The following is a 20,077-nucleotide window of genomic DNA, read 5'->3' on the forward strand; positions in this document are numbered from 1 at the left end:
TGCTGAGGTGTGGCACACGGCTTGGGAGTTGGGACGGCAAAGCAACGCCGCATGGATCCGGACCGGTCGGGTTACGTCGGACGGGACGGCGCGCGAGGCCGGCCGGGGGCACGAGCACGAGAGCGCCCGGCCGCGACGCCCAAGCCCATGCACGCACGCCAGACCCCCGGCCGCATGGTTTTCCGTGTCCGATGCCGTGAAATATCGATCCCGGCCGGATGCTGACGACGCTTCCGGCCGCCGGACGGCGGATCGGGCGCGCGCTGCCACGCGTGGTCGTGCGTGCCTAGCGGCTTGGCCGTGTCGCGCCCGCTTTCCCGTGAGCGCGACGTGGTTTCTTTGCGCCGCGAACGTGCCGTGCCAGTCGCGTGACGAGGGCCACGTTTACATACGTACGTAGCGGCGGGTCGTGCGTGGGTGAGGACGAAGGCTGGACCTGGACCGCCTGGACGTGCGTCAGGTTTGGTCAAGGCACGGCAGCATTTGCTTGCTCGTATGGGAATTGCACGCAGAGATATGGCAAATACGGAATGTACTGGACGCTGGCCAACTACTTCGTCAGTCCATACTTTTATACCATGATACCAAAGTAAGGAGGTTGTAGCCGGCCTGTAATTTGTGGAAATCCCACACGGAGCCATTTTGGTTGCTCTTGCGCAGAACACGTCGACTACTTGTCTGACGAGCAGTTCGACGGACCTGCTCGATCTGAGTCCGGACAACGTGCATGTAGTACTCCCTCCGTTCGTTTTTACGTGTCGTATCCCGTTTTTGCAGAAAGCCAGAAATAGATGTCGCATCTGTGTATGTGTCTCGCGGTGCAGTAAGCGAGGACGGATCATCGATCTAAGTGAAACAAACTCAGGCTTGACCAGGGAAAAACAGGGGCTGCATGCGGGCCCGCAGGAAAAAAGGGTGGGGCGCAGGCTTGCATGCGGCCAAGAATGCGTGCTGATGAGCCTCGCCAAGAATGCATGCAGATTAATTACTCTTTAACTGGTTTTCTCTCCCTCATTGGTCTGTGTGCTGGAGTCTCATACGACATCTAACAGCAAGTTTTATAATGCAGCTAGACAAGCGGGCTGCAAGGTTTCTCTCAGCCTTTTCCTAGCCCACTCGTACAATGGTTAGCTCTTCACCATTAATACATGGTCCACAAGTCATTCTCACAAAGTTTTTTGATTCCTATGCTCAAGTCGGCTGTAAGCTTATAGCCCGCTTCTCCTCTCTCACCTCTTCTCTCCACGTCAGCATTCAGCCAGCTTACAGTCCCTTATTATACTTGCTCTAAAAAAGACCGGAGCGAGTACTAGTGTTTATTTGGCGATCGAGAAAGGTTAATCCATCCTATCTGGAGTGTCCTCACAACTCTGTAATTAAGATCCAGCACTGTTGCTTTTTTTAATTTCATGGAGATTAGCTATAGGATGCCCAATCGACGGAATCCAGCGGTTGCTGCAGTCTCGGTCGTCGGATGCTGAAGAAGTGTACCACACGTTAATTGATGCTAAGCACGTATTTAGCCATGGCTACATCATCATGTGCGATCATATATGGACTTCGACTTACATCCATCAACTTAATCGGCCGCGAGGAATAATTTTTTTTTGGCAGAAACACGGACAACCATGCTCTATTTCAGAACGGCAGCAAGCGATCGGGATAATCACAAGCATAACAATGAGAAATGCTAAGGTAATAAGGCCATGCACCAGACCAGACACACGAACTGTGGAAGACGAGTAGGTAGGTTCCAAACACTAAAAAAAACAGTTTCCAAGAGCGGTTGAAATGATATTTGTAGGACCGAGCGTGCCACCCGCTCCTAGCTTTCGCAGCTACAAATAGTTGTTTGCTGTAAATCCGTTTCCAGGGTTGGGTGACGCCATCACCCACCCCTGGAAGTGTATTTTCAGGGGCGGGTGATGCCATCACCCGCCCATTATCCAGGGGCGGGTGATGCCATCACCTGCCCCTAGAAGTGTCGTTCCCGTAAAAAAATTCAGCGATTGAAATTTAAATTTGTCGAAACTGTTTCCCGCCAGTTTTTAAAACTTTTGGTTCCCGCTAATTTCACTCTAATAGTCTAGTGGGTGATCGAATTGAAGAATTACAGTGATCGGCATAGAATATATGTTACATAAATTCAATTTAAGCATACAAAATAATAATAAGAAAATAGAACCATATATATACATCATTAGAGTGCACATTGACATGTTTTTCTGCCACTCACGAAGGCTAGCCTTGGCGGTACTCTTGATTCTCCCACTTACGAAGGCTAACATATTTATCTTCTTGTGCTAATTCGTGTTCGGGGTGATAATAGGTACCCATCGGGTTTACCGCTTCACGCAAAATGAAACGACATAAATCAGCGCCTATATTTAGAAGTTGTTGCTCATGGAGACGCGAAGTCGAGGCCTAATCTGCAATTAAAACCCACGGAAAAGTTAAGCAAGTGTTAGATAGGCGAAAAAGAATGCAATGTACATATAGATACATCCCTATATATGAAAGGTAGCCCCTTACACGTTCGGGATCAGTTGTGTATCTCCCGAGCATCCTAATATGCTCGCACACGTAATACCCGCAGAACCAGATGGTTGCTTGTGGCATGGAAGTTTGTGCATACAACCATTTCTTTCGATCTCTCGGGGTTATGAATTCCTCCATTGGTAATGTAGTGCTGCTAAGCTCTGTTTAAAAAAAATGAGAAGTTAGTTTATATGTAATCTTGGGGGGGGGGGGACAATTTGCACAATGTAAGTGTACACAATAAGAAATTTACTAACTTTTGTAGGATAAATATGAATTCTTTGTAGGTGCTCTGGTCATAATCCAATGAGTCAAATATGGTCACAACTCTGTTCTTTGGCTGTATCATAAAAGCAATCCAGTGACCCCTGCAAAAATATTATATAAGGTTTTTTTCAGGTATGAAGGAGCAAGTGTATATATTATAACAAATGGTATAAATTTTTAACTCACTGGAAGTTGTAGAGCGCCCATATGTAATGCCTATCTTGCCAAAGTATCATATATGTTATGTAGGATGAAACCCTCCTCATAGCTTTTTTATGTTGTCGTCCTCGTTTCGCCCTTTTGTCCTTCTTTGTCTTGTACTTAGCTAGCTTGTCATGGTTGTCTCCCCACTGGTTCGGAAAGTTGTGCCTAACTTTGTAAATAGCACAAGGATCAAGATATTTGGCCTTCTCCTTTACAACATGCACGTCATTTTCTTGCATCCTGTACACTATATTGCCATTAATTAGTTATGCATAGTACATGTGCAGGCCATAGCATATATACAAGATATTAGCATCGATGAAGCACTTACACGCACCACAATCTGACGAGTTGTAACTCTAGCTCTGAGAGGCGGAACACATCATGAATGTCTCAAAAATCGAAGAAGATTTTGCTGGAATCCTCATTGAATGGAGGCCCGAACACATCCGGTGAGTACCATGCCTATATGGTTCTAAGCCCAAGTCTACATGCCCTCGTGTACCAATTGCGCATCCTTTGCATTTCACATGGAATCCCGATGATTGCCCAGTCGGGTAGTAACGGTTTTCCATACTCCAATTTTTTAGGACAATCTAGTAAATCTGTTATGTCATCGATGGACCAAGTTGTACTCTATGCTAGTACGGGCCTTCGAATATCCCAGCCGTCGGATGTCTTGTGTCTTGTCTGCCGTCTTGTCCACCATATGGCTGCTTTGTTGCTCGCGTGCCATCTTGCTGCAATGTCTGATCCTTCCTTCTCGTAAGCCTGTATGGCTCGAGGCACTAATTGCGGGTCCACCTATTGTTGTTGTGGCTCCTCTGACGGTTCCACCTATTTTTGTTGTGGCTTCTTTGGCAGGTCCATATGTTGTTGTTGTGGCTCCTCTGGCAGGTCCACCTATTGTTGTTGTGGTGATGCTTGAGCAGGTGGTGGATGGTCTTCTGGCTAGTCCACCGGCTCAGATGCTGCAGCCGATGGTGTGGCCACCCGTTGTTCTTCTGATGCTCAAGCTGTTGGTGTGGCCACCCGTTGTTCTTCTGATGCTGCAGCCGTTGGTAGGACCACCCATTGTTCTTCTGATGCTGCAGCCGGTGATGCTGGACCTAGAGGTGTCGAGTCCACTAGTGCATGCTCAGAAGGAACCGAAGATAGTATGATATCTCGTTTATGCCTCAGTATGGTATTGCAGACACTTTGTCCAAGGCAATGGACACCTTCCGCAGTGGGAATGTCTATCTCGTGATCACCATAGTTTGAATTAATTTCAAGCACTGTTACGCATGCATAATAGCGCGGGATAGGTTTTCCCTCAAACAAACAGTCAACTGGAATCGCAAGGCCCTTGGCAACCTCCTTTGTCTTGCCAGCTCTACCAACCGAAATGTGCAACGAGCAAGGAGTATTAATGCATATAGAATCTATCAGATATGGTTGTGCTATCGTAGAGCCAACGCTGCTTGAAGCATAAACTAGTGTATTCGCTTGGCCCAATAGCGGATGTGACATCATGACCATCGGCATCTGTATATTGGCATCACCGCTTGTTTATGCTCTGCAAGTGTTGCCAGCAAAAAGTCCTTAAACCTAGTTTTAAACCTAGTTTGTAGTGCTTTCTCTGCTGCCTCTCTTAGATCCTCCTTGTAACGGGAGTGGCTCTTGTAGCTAGCCCTATCCCTCTCAAACCCATCCTTGATGCTCAACTTTGAGGAAACCCCTCTGACGCGGCCTCCATGCTCTTTCGTCCCAAGGGCCGAACTGAGCACATCTTTATCCCTATTTGGTACGGACTCTCCTTTCCTCTGACGCTCGGAAAAATCGTATATCTTTTCTGCCATCTGATTGGTTTCGACTGTTGAAAATGTAGGTTTACCATCTACTATTGTAGGCTTCCTTGCTGCAAGCCACTGCCAGCCATGTTCATCCAAGCCTTCAAAAGGGTCAGGTTGCCCTGCGGCTATTGCTGCCTCCCTATCCTGCGGCACTCGTCGATCTTCCCTCGGTACCCTCCCGGCTCAAGGTGAACTTTATCTATGTTGCTCAGCGCAAGTTCTATATTCCTCTGGCTTAGGGATAAAGCTTCTGGAGAGGTCTTTTGCCTTACGAAATATCCCATTAGGATGGTGTGATGCTCCCTTATTCATTAAAGGGGCTTAGGCCCTTTTTGACATACTTGTGATTCAGCTCACCCCTCCACCGGCGGAAAACTTCACCGAGCTGCTTCCTGAGTTCTTCTGATCTAGGCAAAATAAATGTTTGTTTCAAAAGTTTCCACATTGCTTCTTTCCTCCCCTCAGGAACCAATAGCCAATCAGAGATCGAGGGATCCAAAATCTCCTTTGTTCTTATTATTGCACCTATTGCGTTCCAAAACTTTGAACGCACCATCGGAGCCTCTATGCACTCTCCTACTAGGCTGACAACATTGACTCTCTATTTGCCTTCAAGGTATTGGTTTCTTCCTCGCTCGCCCCGTCTTTTTTTACTTTGACTCCCAGAGGTTGTAGTTTCAGCTTCGGGAGCTGAGCTGCCACTGTCTTCAAGTTCTTCTGGGGGCTAGGGGGTCGGTGGCGGCATTTACTCCTTTCAGTGGGAGCCATCTGCACGAATCATAAGGTTAAGCAAATCAAAGTCATTGCACTTAGTACATGAAAATATGCAATAAATATTGGGCGGAAATTATATTCGGCATTACCTCCCTTGGATTCGGATTGTAATCTGGATCAAAATCCATTGTTGAACGGCCTTCTCTCAGAGGCAAAGGGTGTGGATCTAGAGGATCTTGCCACACACCCTCTACCCACGCCCCTGCTTCTATCTCCGATCCGTCATTATCTTCATCCCCAGATCCTACACCAATGTTTGCTTCGTCCTCCCATGACAGCATCTGGGATGCAATTTAGTCCATTTCATTTTGGGACACATCACCTTCATTCGATGCATCCCTTTGGTGTATAAATGGTGAGGAACCCATTTACGAGTTCTACATATAACTAAATGATGACAAATATATAAAGAATTAAATATGGAGTTTGTATTTACTATTTCTCATGCATCCCTATTGAGAATTCACATTTCAAAATTTAAAATTGAATTGACATTCACAATTTCACAATTCACAATGAAAAAAATTAAATTCAAAGGAAAAATTCACTATTTAACAATTTATCAATTTTACTAAGTACAATTTCACAATGCACTAAGTACAATTTCACAAGTTCACATTTTTCACAATTCACTAAATATAATTTCGCAATTCACTAAGTGCAATTTATAAATTTACCAATTTTATAATTTCACAATTTGCAGGTCCACTAAATACAAAATGAAAAATATAAAGAAAAGAAAATTAAAGAAAAGTGACGGCGTACTGGATGGAGGCGGCGCGCGCGAAGAGGAGGGCTCGACCGGCGGTGGAGCGTCGCGGGGAGGGGAGGCGCCGCGGGAAGCTAGGATGCCACGGTGGCAGCGCGGCGAGGAAGGCCCGGCCCCGGCGGTGGAGGCGCCGCGATGGGAGGCGCTGCAGGGAGGGCGCCGTGGCGGCTGCCCATGGAAGGGGACGGGAGGGGACACGCCGCGACGAGAGGCGGCCGGCACGGGGAGGAGAGGCCGCGGGGAGGGTGCTGCGACGGCGGGCTGTGGAAGGGGACGGGAGGCGCCCGGCGCAGTGAGGGGAGGCACCGTGGCAACGGCTGGCGGAAGGGGACACACCACGACGGGAGGCGACCAGTGCAAGGAGGAGAGGCCGCGGGGAGGGCGCCGCGGCGGCGGCCCGCCAAAAGGAGGTGCCGCGGGAGAAGGGCTGGAGGCGAGGCGCTGCGGCCCGATGGTGGAGGCGTCGTGGCGGCAGAGATGGCGGGGAAGGGGAGGGGCGCCGGAGTGGGGGTGGGAGGGTTGGAGAAATTTTGGCAGCCTAACGGCGGCGAGCGGACTTCTAGAAAAATTTAGCTAAGTTCCCGCGGGCGCCACTATATATAAGCTGCCATTTAGCAGGGGCGGATGATGTCACCACCTGTCCCTTGAAACGATGTCTAAGTGTGGGTGATGCCATCATCTGCCCCTGGAAAGGATTTCCAGGTGCGGGTGATGGCGTCACCCTCGCCTGGAAGGGTGACGCCATCACCCGCACCTGGAAATCTTTTCTCCATTTTTGTTTTTCTTCTAAAATTTATTTTGGAGCTACTAAATGATCTCAAATGCAAAAATTGTCAACTGCAAAGTTTAATGTCTCGTTGAGCTCTACAATTTTATTATAAAGTTTGTATTCATCCGAGATGAAATGAAAAATTTAATTAAAAAAATACATCCACTAAACACATTCACATGTACTCACACATATACTCATACATTCACATTTAGTTATTCATTCATCATATGTGTGACTAAATATTAATGTATAAGTATATGTGAATGTATGAGTATATGTGTGAGTACATGTGAATGTGTTTAGTGGATGTATTTTTTTAATACAAACTTTTTCATTTCATCTCGGATGAATGCAAACTTTATATCAAAATTATAGAGCTCAACGAGACATTAAACTTTACAGTTGATAACTTTTGCATTTGAGATCATTTAATAGCTCCAAAATACATTTTAGAACAAAAAAAATGAAGAAATGATTTCTAGGTGCGGGTGATGGAGTCACCTGCCCCTGGAAATAGTATTCAAGGGCAGGTGATGGCGTCACCCACCCCTGCTAATGCCACCCTATATATGGTGGAGCCCACGAGTACTTAGCTAAATTTTTGGAGAAGCCAGCGGGATGCCGTCGTGCTGCCAAAATTTTCCCGGCCCCTCCCTCCGCTCTCGCTCCTGTGCCGCTCCCCTCCCCCACAGGCTCCACTGCCACAGCACCTCCCCACGACACCTCCACTGCCGCAGCCTCGCCGCCACAGCTTCCGCCACCGCAGAGGAGGAGAAGGGAGGCAAGGCAAGCTGTCGACCTTCTCGTCGTCCTCTAGCTACTCGACATTTGTTGAGAACAAGCAAGTGAAGGTCATGTCGAGCAGCTGCCTATCGTTGGTACGAAGCTGCAACCAGTTCGTGCCACTCCCCCTCATCGACTGCCATAAGTGCGAAATCAGGGTGATTTGGCTCAGGAGCAATGGGGGCTACATCTTTTATAAGTGCCCCAACAACATTAACGTAAGATTGCAACAATAACATCATGGAATCAACCGTGTTGGAACCATATGGTTGACTTGCATTTGTGTTATTGATGTAGGGAGATCCTAGAACATGTGGCCAATACTGGTTTGAACCTCAGTATTTGAACCATTTGAAGGAAAATTTTCCCTATTTGGTGCCTCCAAACTATCAATTGGATGGTACTGCTCCAGGAACAACAGCAACTCAGTCAAGTGCTGGATTTCAGCCTCCTCAGCCATCGGCAAGCACTGGTTTGTTGAATGAGATAAATCAGATAAAGCTGGTAAATTGTGATCTAAAGATGGAGATGTGTGAATTGAAGATCCAATGTGGAGAAATGAAAGGACATGTTAATGAACTAAAGTTGGAAGTGGGAGAGTTGAAGCATCTTCTGGGGAAGAAAAACAAGGTTGTTGTGGCCAAGAAAAACAAGACTGCTGGGGGTGGATGCAACATGGCTGCCATTACTGCTGTTGTGACCTTGATTGTAGGTGTCATGCTTGGGATCTTTGCCTCAGGAGTAGCTAATGCTAAGTGAAGAAATGGATAGTATAGTAGTGTTATTTGCAATGAATCTCGGTTCTGTTTCTGTTGTGTGGAATTTATCATTCGGTTATGTTGAGTTGTGATCTATGAACTTCATATATAATGTGGCATGTCTTATCTGTTGTGTAGGATCTATCATTTGGTTATGGTTATGTTGAGTTGTGACATGACTTATATGTTAGTTTATATATGACACTTATTTTTGTGAGCTACGGTTTATATTTTTGTGAGCTTGTTTCCTGCCATAGTCACATTTAGGAAGACAGTGAGGCACTATGCCAAGTGTTCTCTTGAGGATGCCCATGGCGCATTCATGCATTAAGAATTGTACCCATTTTTAGAGGCGGGCCACGTCATCACCCGCCTCTGGAAATGGAGGCTATTTCCAGGAGCAGGTGATGGAATTACCTGCCCCTGCAAATTGTGATTTCCAGGGTCGGGTCACCCCATCGCCCGCCCTTGGAAATCGCCCCTATTTCCAAGGGCGGGTCGTCTCGTGACCTACCCCTGCAAATGGTTTTCTAGGAGCGGGCCGTATGCTATAATAACGATCCTATTTTGTAGGTATGGGTGGCAATTTCACCAGTCCCTCGCCCCTACAAATCGCTTTATAAGTAGTGAGAGCGCGTGCATGCCGTGCCATGACTTGCCGCTAGGTCCAAGCGTGCACACGCAAGTGTGCGAGGCCCTAGCTAAGAAAACGGGGCTGCGTGCTGATTTGGCTACACCTCGATCCATGGGTGATAAGGACTTCGCCTCTTTCTTGGTAATCGGCACCAATCTCTTTTCACGAGAGGCGGCTCCGTTTCCGGTTTCTGGCCACAGCAGTTTGAAGCTCTAGCTAGTGTAGGTTAGGCAACAACTAAAAGATTCTTGGCATGCCTTTGTCCTCTGCATTAATCGTAGCACGGTGTAGCTGAAGTGTGTAACGTGTGCTGGTGCTTTCGGTGCATGCTGCATGGTAACGACGCCTGGCCGATACTCCTGCTAGAAAAGGACCGGACACGCGGAATCCTCGGCGGCGATCCGATCTGAACAGTGCGAGTCGTAGCGTGAATATGTCATGGTACAATGAAGTTAGGTCGTGATCGCTTTCGGGACAATTGCGCTCGAATCGATCGGAGGCACCAGCGAGAGCATGTGGACGGACTTACGGGGCTGTTGCCTCGTTTTTGGGCTAAGTTTTGTATATGTTTTGGCCCAGAACTTGTGGACGGACTTACGACGGGGCTGATGCCACTCGTTTTTTAGCTTCTGAACTTTATATGTTCTGGGCCAAAAGAGTACGTGCCACAAGTTCTGGGCCAAAAGAGTGAGTATAGGCCGACGACCAGTTGGGCTACAATACAAAGTCCCTTCCTCCTGCCGATTCGGGCTAGTTTTTTTTTCCCTATCTATATTCCGGAAGGTGTACAAGAGCATACATGGTGCTAGCTAGCTAATTATCCCGTTCTGTTGGAGCCTTAGGTGAACCAGCATGGGGATGTAAAAATGTTAGATGAGAAATGTTGAATCAATATATTTTTAAGAAATGTTGAATTGATATTTTTTTAGAAAAAAGTTGAATCAACATTTATTTTTGAAAAGTTTTTTTTGACAAAAGTTGAACCAACATTTTTGAAAGAAAAGTTGAACCAACTTTTTTTCAACGAAATTCAACCAACATTTTTTTAAAGTTGAACCTAATATTTTTCGGAACCTTCTTCTCCGACAAAAGGGCGCGCGCCGTGGTGGGGCTAGGCTGCAAGGGGCGGTAGTAGTTTGGGGGGGGGGGGGGGGGGTTAAGGGCGAGGCGACGGCCGGCGGTGGGAGGGGCGCGTGACGGCCGGCGGCGGGAGTGGAGGAGGCAGGGGCGGCGCGTGGGAGTGGAGGAGGCAAGGGTGGCGGCGGGAGTGGAGGAGGCAGGGGGTTGGGTAATGTGTGTCAGGGTTTGTGAGATCCAACAGTGTGAGTGAGAAAAAATCTTCTGGAAGATGAATAGTCCAAGAACATGGGCCTTTTGCGTTTCAAATCAAACTGAGCCCCTGGGCCTGCTTGCAAGCCCAATTACCCCTCTGCCCTTGTCCCACCGTGTTCTTGGCACTTCGTTGGCGACGATGCTACTACTCCCAGCAGGGGAGGGGTGAAACTGTTGGAAGCCGGCCAATGATCATCATTTACCTGCATGGCTGCATCTCTAAGCTTTGATTTCTATACGTCAGTCATGTGGTGCACGTGGATGTGGATGGTCGAGGATCTGAATTCGACATAAAAAAACATATAATATGCATAGATAAAGTATAATGCGCACAGGCATGATTGATTCTGATCGTGACAGCAAAAATCGCTCCACTTTTATTGTTCTAAAAGCATATTTCATCTTCTATTCTAATTTTGTAGACGGAGAAAATGAACAGTTTCAGAATACAACGTGTCTGCATTCGAGATCCTCCTGATATAGCATGTCAGCCAACTTTAAACGACGACTCGACGTGGCAGAGCAAGTGCTACTTTTCCCCGTTTTTTTCATCTCATGTGGTGTCCTGGGTTCCAAATAAGCAAAGAAAAAGCCAAATGAACACGTTTTACATGCATGTAGGCGTCACTCTCAATCTGGTCAACTGAATCGAGATAATAATCCACAACCTGTTCGTGATGCGAGGAGAGAGAATCAAGGAATCGGTCGCCATTGTTGTGGCGATATGTGTCCACTGTCCACTCAGCTTTTTGTTCCGTCCGTCCTTTCTCTGGAAATAGCTGAACTCACTTAAACATTCGGATCACTAAACACCCGCTCCTCTCTCAGCTTTGGAACAGAAAACACACTGTGCGTAGAGAAGGCCACTTGCCAACCTTGCCTGCAGAGTTCAACACGAACGCGCCGCCATGAGACGCGATGGGAAACACGATAGGATGCCTACACTACACTATACGTTGAGTGGATCACACTTGCACTGCAATCTGCTTACCTTTTCGTCCTTCACTATACGTTGAGTGGATCACACTTGCACTGCAATCTGCTTACCTTTTCGTCCTCACTTCGTATAAAAGGGTTAATTGAAGTGGTTCCTAGAATTGAGTGGACCCTACCTGCACTGTAATCTGTTTATATTTTCGTCCTCACTTCACGTAAAATGGTTAACTCAATGTTGAAGTGCTTCCTAGAACTAAAACTAGCTATTTAAGTTGGTTCGTCCCACTTTCCATTTCCCATTTAAGATTATTTTAGAGCTATCATGTCTTGTGCATGGCATTTGGTCCAACTTGGTCACGGGGTTACACAAGTTTTCGCACAGCAGTTGCAGCTTGACTTCTCTGTATCTATGCTTATAAATATCAAAGTCTTCTGAATAACCAATACTGCAATTACTGGATACAGACGAGGTGGCAAATCGATACGACGTACGCCGGAGGAACTCGAGAAGTCTGGACGGGAACGCCATGTGTGAACATCCGGCCACGGCTTGCGTGCAAACGGAAGCTACCTTCGTCAACTCAACGCGTACGCGCTTCGCTTCGCACCACCGGTTACGTAGTGAGCCACCGAAGCAAGTTGTAGCTATCGAACGCGTAAGCACACGGGCAGCGCTTCCGTCGAAGGAAACTCAGACGCACAGGCTGACAGGCCACGCAGCTCGGCCAGCGCCTGGATCTCGAACGAAAAATTCAGCAGACATATGGGCAGTCACACCTTTTAGAATACAACATCAAAGGAGTATCTTTTGGTTCAGAAAGGAGAAAAGAAGAATTTAAGGAAGGGTATCTTTGCTTTTCTCAAAGGGAACGGCAAGGATGGCGTCAAGCCACGCAACGCGGCGAAGAAATGAGTAGGATGAGGGTGCATGGTGGCTGGCAGGGACGCAAAGCGGCGGCCTTTCTGCTCAAAAGCCGGCGAACGCGAGCTGGGTCTGCGCCCGTAGCCTCCCTCGCCAAGCATTTCCAGCCGGGCCACAGATTCCGTTCGGTACCGTGCCCTCCCCACTTCGTTCTCTTCCTCACACGAACGGACGGCTGTGGCTGGCAGTTCTGTCCCCGGCACCGGCGCTGGCAGTCTGGCGCCGGCCACGGAGACTGGCAGCCTGGCTGCACTCAAATGATTGGGGGAGGGGATTGTCTTGCGGTCTGGTTTGGTTCCTCCTGCTTATTTTTAGCACCCATCATATCAAATGTTTAGATACTAATTAGGAGTATTAAACGTAGACTATTTACCAAACCATTATATAAGTGGAGGCTAAAAGGTGAGACGAATCTATTAAGCTTAATTAGTTCATGATTTGACAATGTGTTGCTACAGTAAACATTTGCTAATGATGAATTAATTAGGCTTAATAGATTCGTCTCGCCGTTTAGCCTCCACTTATGTAATGGGTTTTGTAAATAGTCTACGTTTAATACTTCTAATTAGTATCTAAACATTCGATGTGAAACGTGCTAAAAATAAGTAAAGGAAATCAAACGCACCGTGTTGCGTTCGTACCAAAAGTTGGAGCACAAATGACAATACTCCTAGTTAATTGTGCTCGCTAGGAAGATGCGATCTGAATAGCAACATCAGAACAGGGGGCATGAAGTCACGGAACAAGTAGTGAACATTGTTATTTGTTTCTTTCTCTTTATTTCTCGAGACAATATTTGATGAAAAAAGAGAACAAGAGCGTCTTGTATTTACAGTTGATCAATTACTCACTGCCCGCAGTACGGGCCAAAGAATCGTGGAAGGCCTCAATGACCAGGAACAAATTTTGTACAAGAATCGTGGTGAAAAAAAAATGTAGTTTCTGCTACGAATCGTGTAGTGTAATTCACGACGCCATCGTGAGCGCCGGCGCGGCGCCGGAGGTGGGGCACACGGTGGTGCTCTGCTCCGCGCCGGCGGCCGCCCACCGCCTGCACGCCCTGCCGAGCGACGCGGCCTTGCGGCGCGCGCGGTCGGTGCCGGTGCCCAGCACCTCCCAGATGGCCCACTCCACGCCTGCGACCGCCATCACCTGCGCCGCCGCCTTGGCACCAGAGCGCCGGCACAGCAGCACCAGCGCGGCCGCCGCGCACTCCCTCGACCACTCCGTGCCGCGCCGCATCTCGGCCACGAGGCGCGCCACGGCGCCGTCGATGCCCACGATCGCCTCCGCGCCACCGCGCTTGGCCAGCGACGCCAGCACCGCCGCGGCGGCCTCGGCCTCGCCAATCGCAGCCACCGCCGCCTCCGCGGCGCCGGCCTCCACGAGCCTCCCGATGTTCTCCCGCTCGCCGGACAGCGACAGCAGCGCCGCGAGCGCGTCCTTCTTGGTGCTGGATGGCCCCGTGCGCGCGAGCTGCACGACGCTGTCGACGACGCGCGGGTTCCGGCCCAGCCGGCGGCGGTACGTGTGGATGGTCGCCAGGCTGAGCACGGTGGCCGCGGCGTTCTCCTTGGCGCGCCACGACGCGCCGGAGCACATGACGTGGCACAGCGCGTCCACGGCGCCCTCCGCGTGCATGATGCGCTTCTTGTTGGCCTCCAGGATGGAGAGGTTGAGCAGCGCCGTCACGGCGTGGAGCTGGAGCGCCGAGTCCTCGGAGCGGAGCAGTGGCACGAGGAGCGCGGCGGCGCCTGCCTCCCCGATGAACGCGCGGTTGTCGGACCCGGACTTGGCCAGCTGCCGGATCTCGTGCACCACGCGCTTGGTCGACTCAGGGGAGAACGACGCCGACAGCTTCTTCACCAGAAACGACGCGGTCATGCGCGCCGCCTTCAGCGCGGCCTTGTTCGCGGCCACCACCGGCGCCGGATCGGCCTTCCCAGCCTCGCTGACCTCCACAGCGATGCCGTTCTCCCGGCACCACCGCGCTATCAAGTTCTTGAGCGCTTTGTTGGGCACGAGCTCCAGATTCGTCAGCACCTGCCCTGTCTTTGGGCACGTAGACTTGCCGGAGCCGAACCACCGCGCGATGGAGTCGCGGTCGTACGTCTGGCCGCTGGAAGCCACGACGGGATCGCTCATCAGCTCGAGGGAGACGGGGCACCGGAAGTCCAGCGGCGGCGACGGGGGCTCGGCGCCGTCGTCGTCGTCGAGATCCACCTTAAAGTCCACGGGCCGCGGCGTGGCGGCGCTGAAGAGGACGCACTTGGCGTACCGGAGGAGGCCGACGAGCGCGATCATCGACGACGTCCACCTCTCGGCGACGCGTTCGCCGATCTCCCGCTCCAGGGTCTCGATCTCGTCGCTGCAGCTGGCGGGGTCGTTGATGCCCACCTCCTCCAGGATGCCCTCCAGCCTCTCCCGCTCGGGCACGATCTCCCGCTCCACCTCCTGGATGAGCGCGAGCACGCCCGCCTTGAGCTCCAGCTCCGCGGCCGCCACGCGGCGGCACTGCCGCGACGCGAGCGCGAGGAGGTCCGCCACGTCGTCGGCGAGCCCGAGGTCCGCCACGGGGAGCAGGTCGAGCAGCGTTGCGAGGTCCTGCTGCAGCTCCCGCGCCCGCGAGGCCACCTCGTCCGACTGCAGCAGCAGCCGCATGCGGCTCCGCGCGGCGCAGTCCGCCACCAGCGCCTTGAACCGCTGCAGCACCAGGAGCACCTCCCTGAGGCAGAGCGACGCCGAGCGCGGCAGCAGCAGGAGCGGCCCCGCGGCCGCGCCGCTCAGCAGCAGGTCGTCGAAGACGGCGGCGAGCAGCCGCGCCCGCCTGGCCACCGACGCGAAAATCGGCCTCAGGAACGGCGCCGGCGCCTCGGCCGCCGACAGGTCCCGCGCCAGGCGGTGCAGGGAGCGCAGCACCTCCCCGTCGGGCGCCGACGAGGAGTAGGGCGACGACGGCCACGCGTCGATCGTCGCGCTGCTAGCCATTGCTGCTGTCGCTGTAAGATGTCTGTACTAGGCTGTAGCGTTGCAATCCAACTCCAATTTGAATCCGAAGAGCAGGCGGTGAACAAACACGAATGGATTGGATGAACAAGTGAGTTGAGTTGAGAACTTGAGATGAGAAGAGAAGGAAGGACACGGAGAGGGAGGCGGGGTGGTGGGTCGGCATATATACGGGTGGCCGGCGTGGGGGCCGGTCGGTAGGCGCGTTGAGTTGTGCGCGAGCTGGGATTGAAGGGGGGAAATCGGGCGGAATCCTCCTGACTTTTGTGGCCCTGGATGAGATGTGATGGTCACCCATGTCGTGGCATGTGCGTGTTTTCTATTGCTGCCGCTCTTCTATTGTTTTCGAGGCGAGATGGTTTGAAGGAGATGTTGTCAACTGGTGTGACCGTTCGGGCTTTTCCAAAAGGAAAAAACGCTGACCGCTGATCGAGGTCGATGGACGGACGGATGGGCTGGGATCCTTGGTGACCCGGCTTGGGTCTGGCAGTTGAGAAGAGAGGGGTTGGTGGTAACTGGTAGTAACTGGTTTGTTGATAGGATCGCTTCCATGGTCTCGTTGCAGGCCGGGATAAGAAATGTAAGAAATGGAAAGCTTCCAAGTTTGTGTTGTGCTTGCATTTGCATGCTGCGCGGCGACGAAGGACACGGTCCGTGCCTATCCCTCGATCGGGCGAGGACAGTTTCCTGCAGATTCTGTCTTCGGCACACCCAGTCCGTGCGCAGCCGCTCATACCCAGTATGGAAACCCAACGGGACCGGCTCTTGCAAGAAGGGGGTTTGTTCATTGTCGAGTTGGTGCACGTGTTCTTTCCCTCTTTTCATTCGCATCCAGGCCGATCGTGACATGGAGTTGACATTTTGTATCCAATGGCAGAGCTTGTGCACGAAATCCACGTTGCATTGCACCCAATGGCTGAATACCATGCGATGCTATCCTCTGGTGTGATGGCACATGGCAGTGAGTGATGCAGAACGAACACCCAACAACAAACTGTAGCAGGACAGAAACAAATACCGAATCAAGCCCTAAACATTAGACAAGTGCTCCTACGCTGCTATACCCAGCTAGCGTTCGCTGTAGCTACCCAAAACAGAAAATACACGGGTACTAGCTGATAGTACGCAAAGCCAACATATGGAGGCCAGAGCGGCGTATGGCAAGCGTACGGGGTGCATTCACATCGTCAGAGATCGCTGGCCAAAATTAACAGCTTGCCCGTGCCGGATCCTCCACCACGTACGTGCGCCGGACGCCAGCGCTGGCTGCTCGTCAGCCCGCCGTGCGCCTCCGGCGAAAATAAACTACGCGACCGGCCGCTGCCGCGGCGCCGGATCCCGAGCAGTGGTCAAACCTTCGGCGGTAAAGAACCATTTGACGGCCGAAATAAAGTTACAGTACACCAAACGAGTAGGCAGGTTTTGCAAGTTACCGGCGTGCCAGGCCGGCCGGTCCGGCTACACACGCAACAGAATACTGATTACCCTTTCCTACTTAAGAAAAAAATAAGCGCAATTAGACCAGGTGTCCGTTCCCGGAGCCACACGTCCCGATTTAACAATAACAAATCCACGTTGCGTTTGACACGCGAGCCTGAGGCGTGGTGAGATGCCATGTGGCAGCCGCGGGAAATCTTGACTGGCCGCTGACTCCATCGGCCGGCCGGCCGGCGAGTGAGCGAGCGAGCGAGCGAGTGGCCGAGTGGAGGCCGGCAAATCTCCAGCTAGCACGGGTTCGCGTGGACGGCCGGGGAAAGACAGCGGGAAAGCAGCCGGGCGCCCGCGTCCTCGGCACGACAGGCGCACCGGCCCGTCGACGTGGAGCCAACGCCGTCCGGAGCCTTTCCCCTATCCCCCGGCCCGACGCCCCAGAGAAAAGCGACGGCCGCGTCTCCCTCCCCCCGCGTGCGCGGGCGACCTTTGCCTTTGCCTCTACAGGCCCGCGCGTGGCCGAGGCGGCCGTGACGGCGCGGCGCCGCAATCGGGATCGGGACAGTTTCCCGTGGCGCGGGCGCACGTTGCGTGACGCCCAGGGTGAATCTCCGCGGGTTTCGTTGTCTTCTAGAGGAGAGGAGTGCGGCCGGCCGACGGGTTGGTTTCGTGGACTTCCCTGTATGTAGTTAGCGATCGATCGGCACGTCGTCCGTCGGTCCGTGAGTACTGAGCAGCAGTCGCTGCGGGACGAGAGCGACGGCGCGGGGGGCGGGGCGACGGCGGCGAAGCAGTTGGCCGGTGCGCGTGTGGGGCGAGTGCGTTGACGAACGCGGCGGCGGCCGGGGGGAGCTAGCCTTCACCGTCCACGCGTCCCGCGGATGATGATAACACGGACCGGAGGAGCGTGTGTCGTGGCGATGATCTGGGGTCGGAGATGGTAACAAAGGTGGAGTTGTGGACCCGTGTTGCGGCTGTGCGTGTGACTTGCGAGTGTGACGTCCCCTGGGTGCACCAGCTTGGACCCGTCTGCCCAGTGGGCTGATGTGAGTGTGAGTGTGTGACACAAGTGACACCGATGTGTCCATATTGGTATACTAGTCTATAGTGTCTTGTGGTCCAAAATTAGGGCATTAGGGATGCAATGCAAGTGTGTTGGGGCGCTTGGATACCACCATATAGTTACCGTCCAGAACTAGAAAGAAGGGACGACATACCCTCATCATTTACCATACATTCATATTCATGTTTATAGATCGTAAGTGTATCAGTCAGTTATAAGTTTCTTTACATCTTATTCACGTTTCATGTTTGTGTGGTGTAGAGAGAACGCCAAGTGAGATTCTTGAAAAGTCAAGGAGCTAGAAGGACAAGACTGAATATCCATTACACGCTGGCTTTTCCTTGAATCTTCTGTGCTCCACTATCATATCTCCCTAAGAATATATCGCAACACCAGGGCACAGCCATGTCTCAGTCTCACCTAATCCGTCACTATATAGATAGCCTCGCTTGAGCCTTGCTCATCACTCGCCACACCATGCCAACTGGTGCACAAACACACACACACACACACACATGCACATTACTCTTATATTATTGATTCTACATTCTACAACAACTCGTCATTCAGATTGGCATCACCAAACTATAAAAATCCAAAAACAAGTATCAGTGTTCAGGATTCTCGGGGGCCAGTAGCACTCAACTAACGCTGCCTCGTCAGTTCCAGATCAAAAGAAGCTTGGCTCCTCAGACCTGGCGAACTGCATGCGTTGGCACCGCGAGCCGCAAACGCAGACGGATGGCGCTGTCCACCGCGGCGCTGGACGGAATCCACGACTGCTTCCGAAGCATACAAAATTCATCGGATTGCTCCATGGTGGCAAATTGGCAGTGGCAGGCGTCCAGACGATAGGAGAGTAATCATTCGATCATGTTGGAATTTGACACCGCGCGGGAAGCGTTGCAAGGCGCAAATTTGCCATTCGTGATCCGATACTTTTTTTAACAGACTGTGATACCAGACGTTTTCCTGGGTTTGAGCAGAACTCATAAACCAATTAAAAGCTATCTTACAACATGTTGAAGGATCCATTAGCTCTAAATGTTAGGTAGCTAATACTCCCTCCGTCCCAAATTATAGGTCGTTTTGACTTTACTAGATTCATAGACTTTGTTATGCACTTAGATATACCCTATATCTAGATGCATAATAATATTTATGTATCTAGAAAAGTCAAAACGACCTATAATTTGGAACGGAGGGAGTAGCTTTTTATTAGCTAGCTAGCTAGCTAGCTAACTATTTACGGAGGTTCTTTGGATTTACCAGTTAATATATGGTGGTTGGATTGTTGGCATCTGATGATGGTATAGTCCGTTAGCTGAAATTAGCAGCAACGTTGATACGTCCAAATATCATCTCTATTAGTTAATTTGACCACCTGGATAAGTAATTATTGATTAGCTTCTACGTTGAATAACACAGAGGATCTGGAAGATCTGCTTAACTCCAGTGCAGGCTCGTGAGTGGTATAAGACGTGCCAGTCAATTTGACCTGAAATTGACAAGGTAAACATTAAATTCCTGAGCCGATCGGCGGCAAAGCCTTTCGAACTCATGGGTAGGCGTTCTTGCAATAAACACCACGACAAACAGGTATTCAATGTAATCATACGGTGTAAATAAATAAAGCATTAATGGCATGTGCCATCAGCTATATGAGCCGACGGGCTAAGATAAAACGTTGTAAAGCAACAACCATAAAAGGAGCCCTTGCTAACCATGCGCACACCAAATAGACTAACATATCTAGTCAATGTCTTGATAAGTGTAATTGAACTTAGATAAGGTAACACGAATGAGAGGGCATTAACATCAATCTATTAACCTAAGAGATTAGAACATAGCAAACAAGGACCTCTTACCTACCGCTTACGAGTTAATGTCATGACCGTGTAATTGAACTTAGATAAGGTAATACGGTGAAAGGGCATTAACTTCGGTCCACTAACTTAGTTAAATAAGCTCGCGGCAGCAAGGCCTCATATACACCCCTATCAGCTCAATGACGTCACCACGCTTCTGAGAGAAACGGATAAGACCTGACCGA

At 50.7% G+C, this 20,077-nt stretch overlaps 1 protein-coding gene across 1 annotated transcript; it reads right to left on the reverse strand.

Moving 5' to 3' along the window:
* Nucleotides 1–13,271: 13,271 nt before the first annotated feature.
* Nucleotides 13,272–15,680, reverse strand: LOC117847034 (U-box domain-containing protein 16). The gene has a single exon (XM_034728177.2). It carries the CDS (start codon nt 15,510–15,512, stop codon nt 13,491–13,493), a length of 2,022 nt encoding a protein of 673 aa, XP_034584068.1. The 5' UTR covers nt 15,513–15,680; the 3' UTR covers nt 13,272–13,490.
* Between the last annotated feature and the right edge of the window lie 4,397 nt (nt 15,681–20,077).

The sequence above is a fragment of the Setaria viridis genome, chromosome 3 (genome assembly GCF_005286985.2).
Source record: "Setaria viridis chromosome 3, Setaria_viridis_v4.0, whole genome shotgun sequence".
Lineage (NCBI taxonomy): Eukaryota > Viridiplantae > Streptophyta > Magnoliopsida > Poales > Poaceae > Setaria > Setaria viridis.

Bases quoted from the DNA above. Each gene is read 5' to 3' on its own strand.
- LOC117847034 (XM_034728177.2), bottom strand. From the start codon at position 15,512: ATGGCTAGCAGCGCGACGATCGACGCGTGGCCGTCGTCGCCCTACTCC.